At 52.7% G+C, this 22,101-nt stretch overlaps 1 protein-coding gene across 1 annotated transcript in view; it reads left to right on the top strand.

Annotated features, from left to right (window-relative positions):
• The window catches only part of ABCC8 (ATP binding cassette subfamily C member 8), a 73,639-nt gene extending 52,886 nt beyond the window's left edge, over positions 1 to 20,753 (top strand). Inside the window, exons 18-39 of the mRNA XM_063093500.1 lie at positions 63 to 98; positions 750 to 848; positions 1,899 to 1,983; positions 2,652 to 2,732; positions 4,394 to 4,531; positions 6,002 to 6,127; positions 7,036 to 7,135; positions 7,358 to 7,599; positions 7,701 to 7,867; positions 8,950 to 9,019; positions 9,467 to 9,624; positions 11,341 to 11,433; positions 15,213 to 15,315; positions 15,905 to 16,018; positions 16,364 to 16,484; positions 16,623 to 16,753; positions 17,773 to 17,851; positions 18,056 to 18,164; positions 18,456 to 18,559; positions 19,291 to 19,424; positions 19,891 to 19,953; positions 20,513 to 20,753. Of these exons, the coding sequence (XP_062949570.1) occupies positions 63 to 98; positions 750 to 848; positions 1,899 to 1,983; positions 2,652 to 2,732; positions 4,394 to 4,531; positions 6,002 to 6,127; positions 7,036 to 7,135; positions 7,358 to 7,599; positions 7,701 to 7,867; positions 8,950 to 9,019; positions 9,467 to 9,624; positions 11,341 to 11,433; positions 15,213 to 15,315; positions 15,905 to 16,018; positions 16,364 to 16,484; positions 16,623 to 16,753; positions 17,773 to 17,851; positions 18,056 to 18,164; positions 18,456 to 18,559; positions 19,291 to 19,424; positions 19,891 to 19,953; positions 20,513 to 20,650 (2,491 nt within the window). The 3' untranslated portion in view covers positions 20,651 to 20,753. The remainder of the gene's footprint in view (positions 1 to 62; positions 99 to 749; positions 849 to 1,898; positions 1,984 to 2,651; positions 2,733 to 4,393; positions 4,532 to 6,001; positions 6,128 to 7,035; positions 7,136 to 7,357; positions 7,600 to 7,700; positions 7,868 to 8,949; positions 9,020 to 9,466; positions 9,625 to 11,340; positions 11,434 to 15,212; positions 15,316 to 15,904; positions 16,019 to 16,363; positions 16,485 to 16,622; positions 16,754 to 17,772; positions 17,852 to 18,055; positions 18,165 to 18,455; positions 18,560 to 19,290; positions 19,425 to 19,890; positions 19,954 to 20,512) is intronic.
• The last annotated feature ends 1,348 nt before the right edge of the window (positions 20,754 to 22,101 follow it).

Below are 22,101 nucleotides of genomic sequence, written 5' to 3'. Positions count from 1 at the left end.
TTTACGTAGGACTCAGTCCACTCATGCAATGTCTGAGGTGTGTCTTTCCTCCCCTGCTGCAGCCCAGAGCGGGAGACAGCGGCCGACCCGGACGACAGGTACCAGCTCCTGGGAACACTTGCCCTCCAGGGCAGGCTCTCCTAGGGGGCTCTCAGGCCTGAGGGAGCCATGTCACCCTCAGAGTGACAGAGGGCACCACCTAGGTCCCTGCCCAGCTGCTGGGGGATGCCGGGGAGGGGCTCTGTGCTCCCCCAGCTGGTTTTGGGAGCTGCGGCTGCTTCTGTGCATCAAGCTGCTGACTCCCTTCACACTAGATCGTTTTCATCTAATGGTCACTGGTAGTCATCTTTTCCTTTTTGTTTTTGTTTTCAAAAACCACATCACACTAAATGTGGGTTATTCCATTTGGAGAATTACCTGCTGACTTCAAAGTCCAGCGGTTCAAGGGCTACTCAGGGAGGGAGGGAATCAGGGGCTGAGTGCTTACTTGGTCTGGTCACACTTCAGGCTCCTCCCTGGCTCTGGGTAGAGATTCAGGAAGGAGAACGGACTGCAGGGCTGGGGCCAGCTGGTGGAGGGCAGGGAGGGGCCAAGGCCAGGTAAAGCACATTTCTGCCCACTGCCCCTCCCCACCTTAGTGCTGCTCTACCCTCTTGCCCCCGTCTAAGCCATCAGCTTGACAACTGCCTCTGAGAATGAGCCCCTGAGAATGCCCCTCCAGACCCCCAATCTCACCCTGCTTTTTCTAGGAAGAGAGGTCCTGTAGCCTATGCTTCTCAGAAACCATGGCTGCTAAATGCCACTGTGGAGGAGAACATCACCTTTGAGAGTCCCTTCAACAAACAACGGTAGAAGCCTCTGGGAGGGAGGCAGGCTGGGGGAGGGGAGGAATTGGTCTCTGGCAGCATTGACCAGCCTGCCCCAGGCCCCAGCAAGGTGGCCTGCCCCTCCATTGATCACCACACCCGGCCGTCCTGCTCTCCAGGCCGCTTATCTGGACTCCAGCCTGCTCCATATGGTCCATCTGGAAAGGATCCAGATGTGCCCAGGCACTGGGGAAGTCCAGCTCCTGTGAGTGAGAGGGTGGGGAGGGAGCCCTGCTGCCTCCTCTTGAGGCTGGCAGGAGGGCTGACCAGCTCTCCATGAGTCTCCATTCTCGTGATTCCTCACCCCCAGCTTAGAGGCTCATGACTGTTTTCCCTCTAATAATAATAATTCTCGATTGAGCTCTTACCAGGTGCAGTGCCAAACTCTTTATATATGTGACTGCCTCTAATGCTCCCAACAACCTCAGTAGGCAGGTGCTATTATGATACCCATTTTACAGAAGAGGAAACGAAGTCTCAGAAAGGTTAAGTAACTTGCCCAAGGCTACCCAGCCAGTAAGTGACTGAAATGGGTCTCAAATCTAAGGCAGCCTGGCACCTAAATACATGCTTGTCACCAAACACTCTGATGCCTTTGTGAACCCTGGCTGGCACCTGCTCAGGCTAAGAGCATGCCAGGAAAGGATGGGAGGAGGAGACTGGGCAAATATTTGACCAGCCATCATCATTACTGCCTAAGCCAACCAGCAGTAGTAATTGTCCTCAGCAGTGGCCTGAACATGGGCTCTGACTGAAGCTTTTCTCACTGCACAGGGACAAAGGGCCCCCTCTCATCATTTACTTGGCATATTTGCTCCCATCCAATTTCATCCTTCAAATATTTAACCTGCCCCAAGGCTATGTGAGGTGCTGACCTCAGCTCTTTTGATGTTTGCACCCAAGTGAGAGGCCCATTAAAGCCATTGCTCACCCTGGACACAGCTACCTAGAGACTAATGACCCTCTGCAAGTGCTCAGGCCCAACTCTGGCCAGGATGATCAGCTGCATTGCCCGCCCCCACCCCACTCCAGGTACAAGATGGTCATGGAAGCCTGCTCCCTGCAGCCAGATATTGACATCCTGCCCCATGGAGACCAAACCCAGATTGGGGAACGGGTTAGTAGGAGCCTCCAAGGGGTTTTCACAAAGCCGGGACCTCCAACCTCCCCTGCTCCCCACCCACCACCCCCACTATGCCCTGAGATCCTTCTCAGGGACAGTGAGTAACTGGGAAATAGGAGAGGGGTGGAGGCTGAAGAGTTGCCTGTAGTGGGGTCAAACATGATTTCCTTGGTGATGTTTGTCCTTGACAGGTTTTTAGTCCTGCTTGGTGAGCAAGGTCAGCTCAGTCCTTGCCAGACTGGGGATGACCTGACACCTTCACTCATGCCCGAAGTATATACCGAGAGCCCACATGACACTACACTAGGCCCAGCATTGTTTTGTTCCTGTTTATTCCCCAGGTGGGGCCCCTCCTCCATGAGCTTAGATAAATAGGCCTCTCCCATGGCCACCTTCTCTGTGTGTGATTTAAATCTCTACTTCCTCTGTCTTGGTTTGCAGTGGTCAAATGGTCCCTAGCATCTACCTAATGAATCTTCAAAGACTTGGTGGTCATGCTCCCCACTTCTGAACAAATTCAGTAAACATTACAAGTTCCTTCTCTTTGCAAGATAAGGAGGGGGCAAAGATGTAGGTAAAGCCAGGCTTCTGTCCCAGTAGGGGCCAGGACAGTCTCTCCTGAATGGCTAAAGGCATAATATGTTCCTCCCCTCCGGTGACAGGGTATCAACCTGTCTGGTGGTCAGCGCCAGCGAATCAGTGTGGCCCGAGCCCTCTACCAGCACACCAACGTCGTCTTCTTGGTGAGTGCACCAGCTACACTTACCTTGGGGCCCTTTTCTCTGACTGCCTCCCTGTCTTCCTGCCTATACACATACACACACACACACACACACACACACACCATCACCCAACAACCTCTCTCTTTAGGAGAAAACCTCTCCTGCCAGAGATATTGCCTATTCATCTTACTGATAGGTAAACTGAGGCAAGCAAGGACAACACAAATGACCCATTGCAGATTTCACAGTGAGCTCTGCAGTAGCCATAACGGGAAGCAAGTTATAGTTATAGGCTGTTGCAGGACAGCCCCAACCTATCAACTCCTCTGCAGCCTGACTATAAAAATGGCAAATACATGGAATGTGTGCTGCCACTTCCTGTCTTATGCGCAGAGCAGACATTGTTAATTGATCACAGAATTATTTCCCATGGAACTTAAGTTAGCCTCAGAATCCTTCTCAACACAGCACTCCAAGTAAGCAGTAGCACTCAAACATGAGATAATACTTATTAGCTATCCCTGCCCTACTTCATGCCAACCTCTATGCTGGGTGCCCTAGTTGATACTGGAGAATTCTAAGACCCAGCCCTTGATCTCAAAGATTCAGAGTCTGATTAGTGAGACAGAGCTCACCCACACTCAGGAGGCACAGCACAGTTCAAAGGCAAACTGTATGTCACAGGCCTGGTCCAGGGAGACAACGATAAGGGCTGGAGTAATCAGGGAGGGCTTCCTGAAGGAGAGTTGAGGAGTGAGTCAGTAAAACAGACGGAAGGAGGAAGGCCATTTGGACAAGGAGTTAGAATGGACAAGGAGGAACCTTGGGTCTCTAATTCCAGCTTTCTTCCTTCCCCTCTCCCCACAACACATGCACAAGCACTCCTCACTAAAGACGCTTCATAATATAAAGATCCGTAGTCTTTGTTAGCATCTGACACATGCACAGCATTTTACAAAGTGCTAGCTCATTCATGATCCCACAAGACTTAAACAACCCTGCTAGAGAGAAGTGAAGTGGATATTTTATTTTATTTCCACAAACTTTTATTAAGTTTCTTCTCCATACGAGGCACAGGCACAAGGGATCTTCAGTTCACAGGGGCCTCACAGTCAGGAGTGGACAAATAACTACTGGATCTGGCTCTGTGCAGGGTACCAATGGAATGAAGAGGAGGGAAGGGTGGGCGTGGGGGTTAGGACTGGGCACAGGAAGGACTAGTGCTTGGGCGAGTGAAGGATGAATAGGAGTTCACCAGGCAGAGCAGCACTCCAGGCAGAGCAAACAGCATGGGCAAAGGCCTGGAATGGCAAGCTCCCTGGAAACCTGGAGTGTAGGGAGCTCGGACAGGACAGATGTGAAGTGGGTCTAGACAGGAAGACTGAGCAGACTGTAAAGGGCCTGGAATACCATGCTAAGAAGTTTAGACTTTGTAGATGGTAGGGAGCCGTTGAAGGTTTAGAGTCAGAAAGTGAAGTGATTAGATCTGTTTGAGAATGATGACTGATAACAGTCACATTTTAAGATGAGACAATCCAGGCCCAGAGAGGGTAGGTGAGTTGTCCAAGGCCACAGAGCTAACTAGCATCAGTCTCTAGAACAGACTTGATATAATTCTGGAGGTTTTTATACTCACTGTGACCTCCCCCCACACCTGCCACACATTCTCCCCCTTTGCCCAGGATGATCCCTTCTCAGCTCTGGATGTCCATCTAAGTGACCACTTGATGCAGGCCGGGATTCTTGAGCTACTCCGGGATGACAAGAGGACAGTGGTCCTAGTGACCCACAAGCTACAGTACCTGCCCCATGCAGATTGGGTAAGGGGGCCACAAGGGAGTCAGGCTGTGGAGGGCTGGGGTGGGGAGGCAATCAGGCATCTTTGAAGAAGTCAATCAAGTGTCTCAGCAGCAATTGCTGAAGACCACAAAGCATAAGAGACCAGCACTGGGTGGCTTCATTGTGGGCCAAGCAGCTCAGGAAGACCCCGCACACACCAGGGCTTTGGTATCAGACCCGCAGACATTCTTCATCCTGGCACAGGGCCCCCGGGGTTACACACAAGGCTAGCACCGAGAAGCCTCAGAGAGAAGCAGAGCCTCAATTCCCACCTCCTGGTTCTTACCTAGTTTGATGACCCACCCCCTGGCCCTGGGGAGTGCCCACCTGGTGAGCCATCATCCCTCCTTCCAGCCTTTCAGGGATAATGAATTCAAGTTCGGATCAGATGGAAAATATGGAAGCAAACAATAGTGATGATAAAACTTCAATATTATCAATAGAACGCAACATCGTGAAACCCCATATTAACTAAATTCCCATACTCTTCAGTAGGTAGACAATGGTTACTTTTCAATTAATTGGAAAGGACTTAATTTTTAAGATGGAGATCATGTGACTTTTGAAATCTGGGCATTGACTGACTCCTCTATAAATTTATCCCTGAACAGCAGCCAAAATTCGAGGCTCTCCCTGAGCTCCAGGCCTATGTCAAATGGCCCTGCTAATTTCCCCCCAAATAAATTTTCCTTCCACATGTGATGGGATCCTCCTCCCACTATGAAAAAGACTCAAAAATGTCCTGATTTTTTTTTTTTTGAAAAGCTATTAAAACAGGTGCAGAAGGTTTGTTTCCAAATTTCTGTGGTGATCCTGGCAAGGTAGTTCAGGACAATCCTGAGTCCAAAGAAGTCAAACACAGAGGTGCCTGGTTCCTTGAGGTATCAGTGAAGAGGACTCCTCCCTACATCCCAGCATGGGGTGGGTGGGGTGAGGGAGTAGGGGTGGGCATCTGAGTTAATGGGAAGTGTACATGATGGCATCACTGAGTGTTTCAAAGAAAAAGTTCTATTGATTTCAAAGAGGCGTGGCCACACACACTTAGACCAACACTGATGAAACCTATTAGATCTTCCATCGGGAGGAGCTAAGGGTAATCACTGTGCCCAGACATGTGGACTGTGCAATTAGCCAGACAAGTATATGAAAACAGCTGCCACTGATGGAGTCCTTGTGGGTAACCAGCCAACTCGACCAGGAAGCATTAGTTTGCTCTGCAAACCCAACCATTAAGCATTACCCCCCAGAAGTACTGAACTCTGTGTCCTCAAAATACTTTGGTAAGGGTAGGTTATCACTACCAGCCCACTGCGGTGGATGAGCCAGAGGCCATTTGTAGTGGGGAAGGGGTATGTGCACCTTCTTCTCAGACTCCACGGTCAGGCAGGAGTGTAACTGTCACTGCCTCTCGCTAGCCAGCCCCTGGGCCAGGTTTCTTTCTGCCTTTCCAGATCATCGCCATGAAGGATGGCACCATCCAGAGGGAGGGCACACTAAAGGACTTCCAGAGATCTGAGTGCCAGCTCTTTGAGCACTGGAAGACCCTCATGAACCGGCAGGACCAAGAGCTGGAGAAGGTGGGTACAACCCAGGGCTAAGCAGTCACCACTGGAGAGGAAGGTTCTCTTAGAACCTGAACTCATAAAGGCTTTCCCCCCTCACTGTCCCAGGTAGCCCCCCAAGGGACAGGTGTGGGAGCTGAGCAGAGTTAATACCTGTGCCAGCTGCCCAGGGAAGAATTATGTGGGCACCTTCCCCTTATCCGGAGATAGTCAGATACCAGTTGGTTGCAGAGTTTGAAAAAAATCGACTCAGACTGGCTAAGCAAAGAAAGAAGGGAAGTTAAGGATTTACTGGCTTGTAAAACCAAAAAGTCCAGGGGTATCATAGCTTCAGGTGTAGCTGGATCCAGGTGGTCAAACAATATCATCAGAAACCTGTTTCTCCCCGTTTCTCAGCTCTGCTCCCCTGCAATTGGCTTCATTCCCATGGCAGCAGCAAGAGCCATCAGCAGTCTCTGGCTTACACCCTCTCAGCTCAATAACTCTGCCAAAAAGAGAGTGCTTTTTTCATGATAGTTCAGCAAAAGTCCCATGGCTGACTCTCATGGGTCCAGTTTGGTCATGTGCCTACCCCTGAACAAATCACTGTGCTCAGGCATGTGGCATGTGAGGATTGGCCAGTTCTGGGTCACACGCCCATGCCTGGAGCCAGAGAGAGTGGTCAGCCCGACCTGAATCACAGAAACTAAGAATAGGGGAGCTAACAGCACCCCAATTTCCCACAGGGATAATGGGGTGCTGTTAGCTGATGAAGGAGAAGGAGTAAATCTTGGCAAAGTGAACATGTGTCCATCTGAACCCACTCCCAGGCAGGGACAACCTGGAAACCTGACACTGGTCATCACCAGGGTGGGTGCCCCCTGCCTTCATACCTCCTTCCTGCACACCCTGAGGACATTGGCCAGGCCCCATCTGTCTTTCAGGAGACTGTCATGGAGAGAAAAGTCACAGAGCCACCCCAGGGCCTGCCCCACGCCTTGTCCTCAAGCAATGGCCTTCTGCAGGATGAGGAGGAGGAGGAAGGTACAAACAATAGGACTGGAAGTGAAATAATGGCCCCTGGTCTGATGGGGAGACTAAGGTTTGGGGTTCTGCGTGTGGTGAGATAGTGTGCCTTTGATTAAATTTTTCCCGTCTGTGTGAGCCTCAGTTTTCCCATATGTAAGTGGGGATAAAATACCCACTGGTTTACCCTCAGAGGGATGTGAAGGGGGCAGCCACAGGGTGGGTTCTTGTGGCCTGCAGAGGAGGCAGCCGAGAGCGAAGAGGATGACAACCTGTCGTCAGTGCTGCACCAGCGAGCCAAGATCCCATGGCGGGCCTGCGCCAAGTACCTGTCCTCTGCCGGCATCCTGCTGCTGTCTCTGCTTGTCCTCTCCCAGCTGCTCAAGCACATGGTCTTGGTAGCCATCGACTACTGGCTTGCCAAGTGGACTGACAGCGCTCTGACCCTGAGCCCCTTGGCCAAGAACTGCTCTCTCAGCCAGGTGTGGCCAGCAGCCCGACAGCAAGGACCAGGGTGGGGGTGGGGATGAGGGCTGAGCCCGAGAACACCCCCAGGGCCCCATCTCACCCTCTGCCCATCCAGGAGTGTACCCTCGACCAGACTGTCTACGCCATGGTGTTCACGGTGCTCTGCAGCCTGGGCATCGTGCTGTGCCTCGTCACCTCTGTCACTGTGGAGTGGACAGGGCTGAAGGTGGCCAAGAGGCTGCATCGCAGCCTGCTGAACCGGATCATCCTGGCCCCCATGAGGTACCCCTCTTCCCTGCCATGCCAGGGCTGTGGGCAAGTCACTGTGCTGAGCCTCAGTTCTCCCATCTGTAAAATGAGGATATATGGCCTCTATCACAGGCTTGTGGGGGTGACTCAAGGAGACAATGTTTGTAAAAGTGTCCTCTTCGTGCAAAAAGCAGGGAGAAACTGGCATTTACTCAGCCAGACATCATGGTAGGCATTTTACATGGTAGCTCATCTGATCGTTGCAACAGCCTTTCAAAGTGAATGTCTATAGGTCTGGGAAAAGGTTAGTTTCTCTTCCCTAGGCAGGTACCATCTACCCATCTCCACTCACCAATTCAGTTCCTTCCTCTCCCACCTCTCCCTCTTCCCTCAGCCAGCCTGCAGGTTCCCAACACACATTGGGTAGCCGTTCTGATCTCCCATAAGGGGATATGAAAAAGGTTTGAAGTTGTCACTGCCTAATTGGTGGGCAGGCCCACTCAGTTTAAAAACACAACAGGCAAATAGGTTATCTGGTCCTTTGTTGATGTCAGACCTCACCATCTGACTACACTTTTTACTTTTCAGCCTTGTGAGCTCTCCGTGGCCCACAGACATGGCCTCCAAGTTCACTTACCCTCTATTTGCCCCAGATCTGTGGTTCTGAAATTCTCTGGTTGGGGTTGGGCTGACTCCAGGTCACAGCCAGAGTGCTGACAGCCAGAGGGGCCTCGCAGGGTCGGCCAGCCAACAGGCCATCCCCAAGGCCCTGTTCCCCCCCAGCAGCTTGTTCCTCTGGAAAGGACTCTGTGTCCCAGGAGGACAGCTGCTGAGTGAGTCAGGCCAAGTGAGCAGCTGAGAACGGTGGCAGTGGTCACGCGTGAGCTTGAGAGTCAGAGGAACTAAGGAGAGGCCAGCACCCCTTTGGGCCATTGAAGGATTTCTCAGGGACACAGGCCAGATGCCTGCAGACCCGCAAAGGTGACCGCTCCCAGGAAGCCAGACGCGTAGATGACTCAAGAGACACTTAAATGAAATAAATAGCTACCCTCATTCAATAAACAGGAAGTAAATCAATAAATGAATGAGTAACTGTTCTTCTGGTTGCCTCTTAGGTTTTTTGAGACTACACCCCTTGGGAGCATCCTAAACAGATTCTCATCTGACTGTAACACCATCGACCAGGTACAGAGGACTGTGACACATTGCCCCCAGTCCAGAGAGCAGCCAGGCCCCATCTGATGCTGGGTTCCTCAGATCAAGTGATCAAAGCCCCGTGGGAGGGATCCAGTCTCCCCTGGCTGATTACAACCAGCTGCCTCAGGGCCTGGGGTGTCCCCCGGGGAGACCCTCATAATAAGGCTGAGGGAAACCAGATCCCCACTGGCTCATTCTAGTAAGTTTCCAGCAGATTCTGAACCAAGGTGGTTGACTGTGTGGTGATTATTCATTTTGACTCAGCTTGTGTTCTTTATTTGCCATTGTGTGGTGAGAAAACAAAGTCCCGATTGCTGCCCTCAGGGAGCTTTCGGTGTCACTGGAGAGATAGGGTGTGTGCCTGTTCTAAAGTGAGAGAGCAGAACACCCTGAGCATAATCAAATACCAAAACCCACCTCACCCTCGCCCCTCAGCACATCCCATCCACGCTGGAGTGCCTCAGCCGCTCTACCCTGCTCTGTGTCTCAGCCCTGGCCGTCATCTCCTACGTCACGCCTGTGTTCCTCGTGGCCCTCCTGCCCTTGGCCGTTGTGTGCTACTTCATCCAGAAGTACTTCCGGGTGGCATCCAGGTGACGCAGCCTGTGCCAGCCTCAGGGGCGTGGGGTGGGGAGGTGCTTTGCCGTGGCCATATGGTACACTGACTAGAATCATCATGAAAGTAGTAGACTCATGTTCCCCCAAAAAGGAAAATAGAAATGAAAAAACAGAAATGAAGGGAATAGAAATATCCATATTCCACGCTCCGAATACAACCATCTGTCAGCTTACAAACACTGCAGTTAATATCTGAATTATTTTCGTGGGTGATGTGGTCAGGAATGGAATCGCTAGGCCCAGGTGTACACATGATTATGCCCTTCATTCTTTTTGCCAAAATGCTTCCCAGGAGGGTTGGATGATTCAGGCCGACTGCTGATGCGTGAAATCAGAAGGCACCTGATGTGAGGGGTGTTACAGCCATCACTCCCCTCAGCCCACGTGTGTCCAGTGTGTGGCTGGCAGCCTTGACCTGAGGGAGCCTCTCCCAGCTGTTCTCATGGATCCCATTTGCCCTCGTGAGCCTTGGAGCTATGCACACCTCTCTCCTACTCAAAATTTTCTAAGAAAATTCTCTAGAAAGTTCTTTCTGAAAGTGATCCTATTAAACTCATAGATTCAAAGAATTGTAGGGAAATCTTTAAAGAACCAGTGTTTCTCAAACTGTGTTTCTCAAACTGCCGATTATACCCATGGAACATGAAACATGAACATGAAATCAATATTGTGGATCACATCCAGCTTTTTAAACAAAAAAATAGAACAGGAAATACCAGCCTCTATTCGTATAGTAACAACAGCTTTGCTTCATGAAACTTTTAGTTTGGTCATGTACATGTATATACTGATTTATGGTATAAAATATATTTATTACTGTGAATATGGTCAGAAAGGTTAAGTACCTTTCCCAAGTACACATAGTTGGTTAGAAAATAGAGTCAAAATACTGATTAGTAATAATAATAATTACATTTAGCTGCAATTTGGCCATAAATACCTGCCCAAAAGGATGAATATTTGTATAATTGACTTTTGCTTGGATCATCCAGTCTTCCCTGGTACCCACAAGGAACATAGCATGTTGATGGTCAAAAAATTACAGTGGCTTTTTAGACACTGTACAAGCTGTTCTACAAAGTTCATTTCTTCTGCCAGAGAGACTGCCCTGTGCCTCTGGCACTCACTCTGGCCCTGGAGACAGTTTGTCCAGGAAAGATACCTCCTACATCCCCACCCTCCTGCCTTCTGGCCACCAACACCCTTGTCAAGGTGTAGCTGTGGGGAGCAGGGGGTACTTCTGTTGCTATGGAGACCTCTGGCCTTTTCCCCTTAAGGAGTACTTTAGATCCAGGCCTATGGTGTGCCAAAACTGTGGTCATTGGGGAAGGAGTTTGATCTTTCCATTCCTCTGGCCAGTGATCTCAAGGTTCAGGCTGTTGACCTGTAAGATGGAACTAACTCTGCCCACCCCACCTTGCCTCAGTGCCAGGCTGACACAGTGATGCCTGGGAAGGCAGCACCTATGCCCAGCAGGCTCTGTTTAGGAATTTCACATAAATGATCTTGCTTAGTGCTCACAACAGCTCAATGGGGTGGTACCATTGTCTTCCCTCTTTACAGGTGAGAAACTGAAGCCTAGAGAGGTGGAGCCTTTTGCCCACACTATAGTAGTGGGTGGAGCAAAGATTCAGACCCAGGCTGAGCCCTGAGCTGCCCTCTCAACACTCTGTTCTATCCCCCTGGCACAGGGACCTGCAGCAGCTGGACGACACCACCCAGCTCCCTCTGCTCTCGCACTTTGCTGAAACTGTGGAAGGCCTCACCACCATCCGGGCCTTCAGGTACGAGTTCAGATTTCCCCCCAGGTAGGAGTGGAGTGCAAGTGGGGCCAGGGTCACAAGTCGTGAGATTCAATTCTCAGCGTCCACTTAAGAAGGCCCAGGACACACCTCTCTCAACCCTTCCTCAGGCCCCAAGGCGGGGGATGTGCACCACAGGAGACAGGCCGGGTGGGCTCTAGCTCTATGATCACGGAGGAAAAGTCCAGCCCTGCAGACAAGCTCAGGGCCTTTGTGAACCAAGGCAGAACGTGAAAAGAAACAAGGCTGAGACAAGTCTTCATGTGTCAGTGCTAGCAAGGGGCTCAGATCATGTGGGCCAGCCCAGAGGCCTTCTTTTACCAAGAATCTCCTGTGTGCCAAACACTAGGCTGAGTCCTCTGCATTCCAATCTTGTTTGTCCAACACTGCAACCCTAGGTCATGAACACGATCATTCCCATTGCACAGATAAGGAAACTGAGGCACAGAGAGGTTATATAACTTTTCTGTGTAAGGTTTCCCAAAGCCCAGACTTGAACCTACTTGTTCATTCAACAAACATTTGCTGAGTACCCACCATGTGCTTAGCCCTACGTCAGGCACTAAAAAGAAGAGTTACAGATGAGCTGCTGCCCTGGACAAACCCATGTGACAGGTAGTCTAAAGAATGGGGACAAAGGCATGGGAGCACGGAAGGGAGGCAGTCATGAAAGCTTTCCTAGAGGAGGTGTCATCGGAGCTAGGACTCAAAGGATGGGTAGGACTTCAGCAGGCTGGAGGAATTCCTGAACACTTCAGTGACCCATCATCCTGTCACTACCCTGAGTGGTGACGTCAGGCTGGACGGGAGCATCTGAGGCTGCCTGGGGACAGGAGGGAGCTGTTGCTCCCCACCCCCCAAATCTCCTTCTGATCTATTAGGGCAACTCTCCTCCAGCCAGAGAGGCCGGAGACCCCTGACCTAGATAGTTGGGCTTTTGTCTCTAAGCCTCACCCAGACAGTAATAATAGGTTATTTTTAGGATGGCACAGCTGTGACAGTACCATGCGACACTGAGCCCTGTGTCCAGGAGTAACCCTAGGGCTCAAGGACCAGGTGAGGGTCCAGAGTGGCTTGCACCTTCTGCCCAAGCCCCGAAGTCCAGCTTCAGCCCAGGAGAGGTGCCCAGCCCCTCGTGCAGCACTGCAGCCTCTGTTCACTCCCTGGCATACCTGGGCCAGTGGGAGGTCACCTCCTTGGGGTCTCGCCTGAGTAAAGCAGAGCAAAGTGGAGCTCCCCCAACCTTGGCTCTGCTCCCTGGGCACCCCTGCCCCTGTACAAGCCTACGATTTCTTCTACACAGAAGATCTGTGGAGGCTCCCCGCCTTCTTCTCTCCTCAAGCCTGAACTTCCCCAGTTCTTTCAACTTCCATGTCCCTCAGCATCCCTGGGCTTAGCCTCTGTTCTAAGTTTGGCAATGTCCCTCTTAATAGTTGGTGTTGCAGAGGACCCCAGGCTGGGCCTGGGATGGAGAGAGATTGTGACTTCCCTAAAGTGGGCCAGACCCTCTTGTGAGAGGATTCTAGCATCCTGTACCCTGGCTCAGGCCAAACCCATGGTCAGCCAGAGGCACTGCTGCCCAGTGAGATCTCCCACACCCCTGCACTTGTGTGACAAATTAGCTTTAAATTTGAGTGGAAGACTTTATTCATCCTGTATGTGTTGAATTCATTGGCTTTAGCCCAGCAGCCTGCCCTGTTGAGAGCTAACCAGCATGTGTGGATTGTGCATGCACCATGTGCCAGGCACTATGCTAAGTGTTAAATGGACCTGATTGCACATGATCCTCACAAGAGCCTCATGATGCAGATATGAGTAGCCATGTTCTACAGATGCAGAACGAGACCCAGAGAGGTGGGGTAACCAATCCAAGGTCACACAGACTGTGACAGCTGGTGCCGGGCTTGGAACCTAGGCCTGTCTGACCTTCTAAAAGACTTTACCAAGAGACCCTGTTTTTTTCAATAAAAGTTTCAAGAGTGCCCAGCATTGGGCTCAGAGGTTGTTAGTCCATGTAGGAACTATTACTATCCCCGTTTTACTGATGAGGAAACTGAGTCTCGATCCTGACACACAGCAAGTAAGTCATGACATTAGGACTCCAATCTGCCGGGCTCTTTCCCAGTGCTCAGACACACTGTTACACACCCATGGCAGGCACTCCCATCTCACACATGCCTGCCCTCAGACCCTCCTGTCACTCACACATGGCCCTCAGACCCATGTACAACTGGGCGCCTCAGACTCCTGTCACGCATAGGTGCACCCGTGCTCACACACAGCTCCAACGTGCACTTATACTCCTCAGACGCGTGGTTTCACACTTGCCGCAGACATGTCAGCCGCCGCACACACAACTGCTTGGCTGAGGAATTGCATGTTCTCTCACACGTCAGAGATGCACTGCACTCTCCTCAGACACATGCCCTCCACCCAGAAACAATCAAAGCTGAACAAGCACTTGCAAGCAGAGAAAAGCAAATGCCCAGCAAGGCACATCTTGGCTCCTTTTGAGTACCCTGAGTTTGGTCTTTATCAGACCAGTTGTGCTGACACAGCTTTTCATTCATTCCTTCATTCATCATCATCAAACAAGTGCTGTTGCACCTCCTCTGGGCCCAGCCCACTCCAGCAAATTCTGAGGGACGTGGCCAAGGCTGATCAGAAGCCCAGGCTGATCAGAAAGCAGAGGCAGGTGCATGCACAGTAACTCAGGAAGAACATGATGGGAAAATGGAGGGCTGGAAAGAAAGGTCTTTGCACAGAGAGAGCCCCTCTACCTTAAAGAGTCAAGGAAGGCTCCATTCATTCATTCAGCAAATATTTATTGACAGTGCACAGGTGCTGAGATACGTTGGTGAACAAAACAGACATGGTCCCCATCCTCATGGAATTTAGAGGGAGATGGATCATAAACAGCTAGAGACATGAATGTACAAGCAGATACTGTGAGGCAAACAGGCCACAGAGATAGAGAATAGCAGGGGAAACCTACATTAGGTAAGACAGAAGAAAGGCCTGAAGGTTGAGAAGGAGTCAGCCTTGTGAAAAGTAAGGGAGAAAGCATTCCCAGCAACGGGAACAGCATGTGCAAAGGCCCTGGGGTAGGAATAACTTGGTATTGTCACAAAACTTTAAAAAAACCTAACTCTTGCTGCAGCAAGGGGGTCTGTGGCAAAGGATGAAGTTGGCAGGAGCTGGCTCACACAGCAATGGGAGGTCATTGATATTCTAAGCAGACAAGAGATAGGATGCAGTTTGTGATTTAGAAAGATTATGTTGGCTGCTATGTGGTACATGGACAGTAGGGAGACAGCAGGTAGACCTATTAAGAAGCGATGCAGTAATCCAGGTGAGTGTTTGCAGCGGGCAGGAGGCAGGAGAGAGGTGGAGAGAGGCAAGGACTATTTTGGAGGTAGACATAAGAAGACTTGCTGAGGGTTTGGATGTGAATCCAAATAATTTCTGGGTTTATGGCCTGAGCAACTGGGTGTCTGGAGGTGCCCTTTCTTGTAATGGGGAAGACCTGAAGAGAACAGGTCTTGGGGTAATAATGAGCTTGAAGGAGGTGGGACCCTTGACAATTTCGAGTAAGTAGAAAGGAATTGGGAGGGCATTTCAGAGAGGGCAGCATACATAAGGTGCCAGAGAGGGCATGTCTGGGGTCTGTTGAGGCCCAGGTGGCCCCCTCTGTAGGTAGGAGTCCCAGGAGCTATGCAGACCAAAATTATTCCCTCAGACCCTCTTTGTCCTTCCTCCAGGTATGAGTCCCGGTTCCAGCAGAAGCTTCTCGAATACACGGACTCCAACAACATCGCCTCCCTCTTCCTCACGGCTGCCAACAGATGGCTAGAAGTCCGCATGGCAAGTGCCACCCACCCCTACCTCCAGCCCCAGGACAGGGGGTTCTGATAGGGGTGTGGAGCCAGAGCAAGGGCCAAACATGGACCTGGGTGGGAAGAGGACAGGATGCCAGATTGTGTGGACACTGGGCCCCCTGGTCTCCCAGCCCTGGTGGTCCTCCCAGCGTCTAACCTGCACCCCTTTTCCCCACACCTCTGCCTGGGGACTTGTGGATCTGTAGTGTGTGCCAATAGCAAGAATAGTTGTGAGTGTAACTGATGAGTGTGTGTCTGAAGGAAGTCATATGACACACATATGTGTTGTGTGCATGTGTGGGCCGTGGTGAGGCATGGGTGTTCAGGTGCGTGGGTGACTGGGGAATAGGGGAGCATAGCTTGTGGCAACATGTCATCCTCTGGGCCCAACCTTCACAGGCCCCACATCTGGCAGACGCTGTGTACATGAACTGTGGGGCTGGGGTCGAGGCTTGGCTGAGCTCCTGTCTGCCCTGGAAGGGAGTGAGGTGGGCTGGGGGACACGTGGCTCCAATCCCCCTGCCCCGCTCCACCCCACCCACCAAGGGCCCAGGCCAGCTGCTCTCTCTCCACAGGAGTATATCGGTGCCTGTGTGGTGCTCATCGCAGCCGTGACTTCCATCTCCAACTCCCTGCATAGGGAGCTCTCTGCTGGCTTGGTGGGCCTGGGCCTCACCTACGCCCTAATGGTGAGTGGTGGTGGGCTGGGGCAGGGGAAGGGTCAGACATGGCACTCGAGGAATTCCAGGGCTCCTCCCCCAACTGAGACATGAATCACCCCCCAGGCCTTACCCCAAGCTAATTAGAGTCTAATGCCAGAGGGACTGCCAGGGCCAGGGCCTCAGCCCCAGACAGGGGGTGGGTGAGGAGCCACCTCCTCCAGAGAGAGCCAGTCAGTCTGAATAGCAGCTGGTGGGCAGCAAAAGACATCTGGGGGCCTCTGGCCCCTCCTCAGCTGTAAGAAGGGCCATCCTGGTAGCCAAGGACAGAACTAAGGGATCACTGAGTGTCTATGACGAGCTTACTCCCTGCAGGTCTCCAACTACCTCAACTGGATGGTGAGGAACCTGGCGGACATGGAGATCCAGTTGGGGGCTGTGAAACGGATCCACGGGCTACTGAAAACTGAGGCAGAGAGCTATGAGGGGCTGCTGGGTGAGGGGCACAGGAAGAGGACTCCTGGGGGAAGGGCCCAGAGGAGGGGTGTGTTTGGGTTGGGGGAACCACGAGGAGTCTGGGGAGGGGCTCCAGCTGTGGCCCATGCCTGGTGACTGACCCCAGCCTGGCCCCCAGCACCATCGCTGATCCCGAAGAACTGGCCGGACCAAGGGAAGATCCAGATCCAGAACCTGAGCGTGCGCTACGACAGCTCCCTGAAGCCCGTGCTAAAGCACGTCAACGCCCTCATCTCCCCGGGACAGAAGGTCAGACAGCAGGGCCGACCGCGCCCCCAACTCTGCAGTAAGGGCAGTGAGCAGGGGCCAGGAGGCATGGAGCTGGACAGCTCCACAGAGTCACCGCAGCTGCCCCACAGCCCCTCCAGGCCTCTCACCCATTCAGACCCGCAGCCTCAGGCCACAGGTCCATCAGGGCGTTCAGCCCACCTTTCCTCTCTCCCTCCCCAACCCCCTGCTGCCCTCAGCCCATCTCCTCAGTCGTCCGCCAAGGAAAAGGACACCTGGACTCCGCTGGCTTAGAGGACTTTGTCAGGGCTCCCTCCCCACAGGTGGTCAGGGGCTCTCCCCACCCCCCTGAGCTTTAGAGCAGGGGCCTAGGGGCAGAGAGCGAGCCACCCTTGTCCTGGGAGGGAGAGCCACTGTCTGGCGCTCTCACTCAACTCTGTCCTCACATCCCTCTTCACTCCCCTCTGTCTCTCTCGCGAGTCATGGTCTGTGGCTGTCCGTCTCACTATCTCTGACCTTTGGCTGTTTCTCTGTCCCTGCCTGTGTCTTCTCCTATCTGTCCCTTCCTCTCTTGTCCTTCTATGTCACTATCCCTGTCTCCGTATTAGTCCCTTATTGTAATTTCTCTTGGTACCCAAGGGCCAGGAAATGGCTCCAGTTTAAGATGGGGCACACAGCCACATCCTTGCACACCACACTCAGCCACCCCCGTGTCCTTCTGCCACACCCACGCACGTAGAGACACACCAGTGCCCACAACTCCCCTGTAGCCAAGTACTGGGCACACCCAGACCCACACCACAGTCCAGGCAAATGGACATCTACTCCTTACACTTTGCTCGTGAGTCCCCCTCTCGGCCCCCTGCAGGAAACAAGCCCAAGCCTGTGGCCCAGCACTGGCCAAAGAGAAGCTTGTCAGAAAGCCAGGGCAAGAAGAGATGCCGTGACCTCTGACACCTGCATACACCCCCAGCACTGGCACTAGGGGCTACTCCCAGCGTCCCTGAGCCTCAGCGACATACCTGCTTTTCTCTTTCCAGATTGGGATCTGCGGCCGCACAGGCAGTGGGAAGTCCTCCTTCTCGCTCGCCTTCTTCCGCATGGTGGACACGTTCGAGGGTGAGTCGGATGATGGGCACCCCACGTGTATCCACAGCCACCAGATGGGACCTCAGTCCTGGAGTATGGTCAGATGTCACAGGAGGCCCTGCAGTCACTGCCTTCCCCTGCATCCTCATGGGGACCCACGTCCCAGGCTGAACCCATCCCCAGCACCAGCCCCAGCCGCAGTGGCACCCCGCCTGTGACATCATGTCCATGCAGGGCGCATCATCATTGACGGCATCGACATTGCCAAACTGCCGCTGCACACCCTGCGCTCGCGCCTCTCCATCATCCTGCAGGACCCTGTCCTTTTCAGCGGCACCATCCGGTGAGCCCCTGCCACCCCACCAGGACTGCCCCAGCTCGAGGCCAGCTCTGCTGCATAAGAAGGGGGTGTGGGAGAGGCCAGGATCTTCAGAGGAGTTTCACATTCGTGCCCTTCTCCTTCCCATTAGGCCTAGGCAGGCACTGGTAGGGACCCTGCCCACAGGCCTGAGAGGCTGTCCTCCCCCCACTGCCCCCACGTCCTCTTCACCTGCCTCGCCCTCTGTGAGGCTCCTGGGGATGGAGGCAGGACCCTGCTCCCCTCTCAACTGGGGCTTTCTGTGTCACTCTCCAGATTTAACCTGGACCCCGAGAAGAAGTGCTCTGACAGCATGCTGTGGGAGGCCCTGGAGATAGCCCAGCTGAAGCCGGTGGTGAAGGCACTTCCGGGAGGCCTCGGTAACTCCTCCTGCTCCTGCTTGGAAACTAAAGGACCCTGTAAGGACTGGGGAGAGAAGCCTCACACCTGAGTTTGGAGTCCGGGATTTAGCAGGACCCCAGAGACCATTTGGTCCTACCTCTCTCCAGAGAGGTCAGGTCACTTGCCCCAGGTCACACAACTGGTCAGGGCACATGAGCGACAGTCAGGGTCATTGCAAGTCACCATACCCTGGTGTATCTTCAGCCCTGCCCAACCCCATCCAGCTGCCTTCCCAGCTCTAGCCTGGAGGAGGAGAAGACAGACTGGGAAATCCTAGGCATGGGTCACTCATCCAGGCTACGGGGAAGACTCCGCCCCCACCCCAGGGGTCAGCAATGCCTTGGTGTACTTGTGGCAGCTCCTGGAGCAGTGGGAGCTTGCCGGGCCTTGGCTTCAATGAATCATTTCACCAAAGCCCACATACATGCAGCACACACACACTCAGTGCACATGCTCCCCTCCAGGAACTGCCCAAGGCCACAGCAGTGCACAACCCCAGGGGGTGCCCTTCACATTGCAGTTCATGCAGATGGCATCTGTGTTGTGTGTCAGGTGAGTCAATCCTGCACACACCTGTGTTCACTGATACACACCCACATATCTGCCCCCATACACACGTTTCCCGACAGCCCCCCAAGCCATCCCATCTGCTCCACTCCCAGCACAGGATGAACTCAGCCCAGCTCCCCCTCCCCGGGGCTGTTTTCAGATGCCATCATCACAGAAGGCGGGGAGAATTTCAGCCAGGGCCAGAGGCAGCTATTCTGCCTGGCTCGGGCCTTCGTGAGGAAGACCAGCATCTTCATCATGGACGAGGCCACAGCTTCCATCGACATGGCCACGGTCAGTCCTGGGCATATCCACGGAATGGAAATCTTGCAGAGGGTTTTAGTGGGGTGCTAGGGAGAAATTTGCACAAACCAGTGCTGGGGCTCAAGCTGCATTAAACATCAAGGGCTATGTGTGGCAGAAAAGGCAAAGGACTGGGGGACGCTGACTCCATCTAGTCTTAGGAAATATTCATACACACACACACAGAGGCTGCACACAGACCCATGCACCCATCGCCCACCACACAGCACACATACATACATACACAGACTGAGATCCCAACAGGCTGAGTCCAGCCCCCAAAAGCTAAGAACCTGACTAGTCCTGTGGGGACCTGGGCCAGAGAGAGGGTGGAGGTGGGGCTAGGATTGGGGTCAGATGGGAGCTGGGCCGCAAACCTGGGCCCCACATCCCCAAAGCCAGGTCAGACCCCATCCACTGGACAGGTGAGCCAACAGCTGCTGCTCCTACCTGGCAGGAAAACATCCTTCAGAAGGTGGTGATGACGGCCTTTGCAGACCGCACTGTGGTCACCATCGCGGTAAGGGCCCACTAATAGGGTGCTGGGGGGACATCCAGAGAGAGGGCTGGCCTCCTAGGGCTGTCATCAGTGGGCAGCCCCTAGGCTTGCCTGGTCCTGATAATCAAGAACGGACACTGGAGCAGTACAGGGCAAGGAGTCTGGAGGACTTGCAGGGAGTCTGAGTTGCAGGATTTGGTGGGGGAGGGGTTTGCACCTGCACTTCTCTCAGACCTCCCTTCTCTTTCTCCAGGTTCCAAGGTCCACCCCTGTCCTACAGTCCTGTGAGCAAGGCTGGGGTTACTTTTCCATAGGAAGTGGGTGGTAAAGGGGTGGGAAGGGGGTCTCCAAGTCTCAAACCCTGGAAGTAGAAGCAGAGCTGAGATTTGGTGAGGAGAGAAGGGCAGTATTAGAGGACAGAGGGCTTGGAGTCACAGTCACCCTAAGGAAAAGATGATCACCAGAGATAGGCCATTCTGACCACATACCTCCTCCTCCTCCAAGCTGCAGGAGGGACTCCCTCAGCTTCCCCACCCCTTCCCCACCCACCTCCCTGACCAGCCCCTTCCACCCCGCCTAGCATCGTGTGCACACCATCCTGAGTGCAGACCTGGTGATTGTCCTGAAGCGAGGTGCCATCCTTGAGTTTGACAAGCCAGAGAAGCTGCTCAGCCAGAAGGACAGTGTCTTCGCCTCCTTCGTCCATGCAGACAAGTGACCTACCAGAGCCCAAGTGCCATCCCATATCCCCACTGGCTCCTACCCCTGCCTGGGTTTTCTAACTGTAAATCACTTGTAAATAAAGAGATTATTTCCTACCAGAGGGCCTGGGTCTGGTGGGCAGGGGCTGGCAGTGGACTGTGGGTGCAGTGGCGCCAGCTTGTCCTTGGCATTGGGCATTCCTGAAGAAGCTGTGTGAGCGTGGGCAAAAGCATGTTCCTTGTCCATGAAATGAAGGCCGTAGTGGTCAGCTTGGGCTGCCATAACAAAATACCACAGACTGGGAGGCTTTAACAACAGACATTTATTACTCACAGTTCTGGAGGCTTGGAGTCCAAGCTTAAGGTGTTAGCAAGATTGGTTTCTCCTGAGGCCTCTCTCCTCAGCTTATAGACAACTACCTTCTCACTGTGTCCTCACATGGTCTTCCCTCCATGCACATGAATCCCTGGTGTCCCCCCACACTCTTATAAGAACACCAGTATATTGGATTAGAGCTCCACCTCATACCTTCACTGAGCTTTAATTACCTCCTCACAGGCCCTATCTCCAAATGCAGTTACATTGGGGGTTAGGGCTTCAGCATGTGAATGGGGGGGGGGAGACACACAAGTCAGTCCATAACAAGGGTGATAGTGCTTTCATGATGACCTCATCAGATAAGATCTCCATACAACCTGGTCCTCTTCCTTCTCACTTTAATTCTTGATTTAAATTGTGGGGCCTAGATACTCTTGATTAGCACTATTGCTGTTGCAAATGACAGGAACCCAACTCGAAGTGGTTTAAACCAAAACTTTAATTTATTGTGGTATGTGACTAAAAAGGCCAGAAGTATACTACTTCAAGCATGGCTGGATCCAGGTGTTTGACATCAGGGAAGGGTCTCCATTTCTGGGTTCCATTTTCCTCTCTTCCTGATGACAGATGGCCAATAGCAGCTCCAGCTTACATCCTGCCCCAGGGCAACCCAAGAGGAAAAAGAGATGCTCCTGACCAATAGTTTCAGCAAAAATCTCAGGAGCAAATCTCCATGGAGCAACCTGGATCACTTCTCCACCCCGACCCAATCACTGTAGTCAGAGGGCTGGAATGTACTGAGTGGCTATGCCTGGACCACATGTCACCATCTCTGTCCCCCAAGCAGAGGCATTTAGAAGTGGGAGAAGCGTGGTCCTTCAGAGAGAAAGCACAGTGCATGTGCCACAAGTCAGGCAGGTGGTGGCTGGGAGATGATGGGGCCAGACACCAGGGTGATCAAAACAACAGCTGTCCTGACTCCATCTGCATCACAAAACAGGAGTACACACTTGCTATCAGCCAAGAAATGGCAGGTGCTCATTTACATGTCATTTTATTATCATTTACATATTGCTTGCAGTACTGGCTGTACCAGGCCCTATGGTGCAAACTAGGAGTCTGGGGCCTCAGTTACTCTTGGCTGCAAGG

The sequence above is a fragment of the Cynocephalus volans genome, chromosome 4, assembly GCF_027409185.1.
Source record: "Cynocephalus volans isolate mCynVol1 chromosome 4, mCynVol1.pri, whole genome shotgun sequence".
Lineage (NCBI taxonomy): Eukaryota > Metazoa > Chordata > Mammalia > Dermoptera > Cynocephalidae > Cynocephalus > Cynocephalus volans.
Note: the sequence above shows the minus strand (reverse complement) of the source record. Positions and strands in the feature narration are given on the sequence as shown.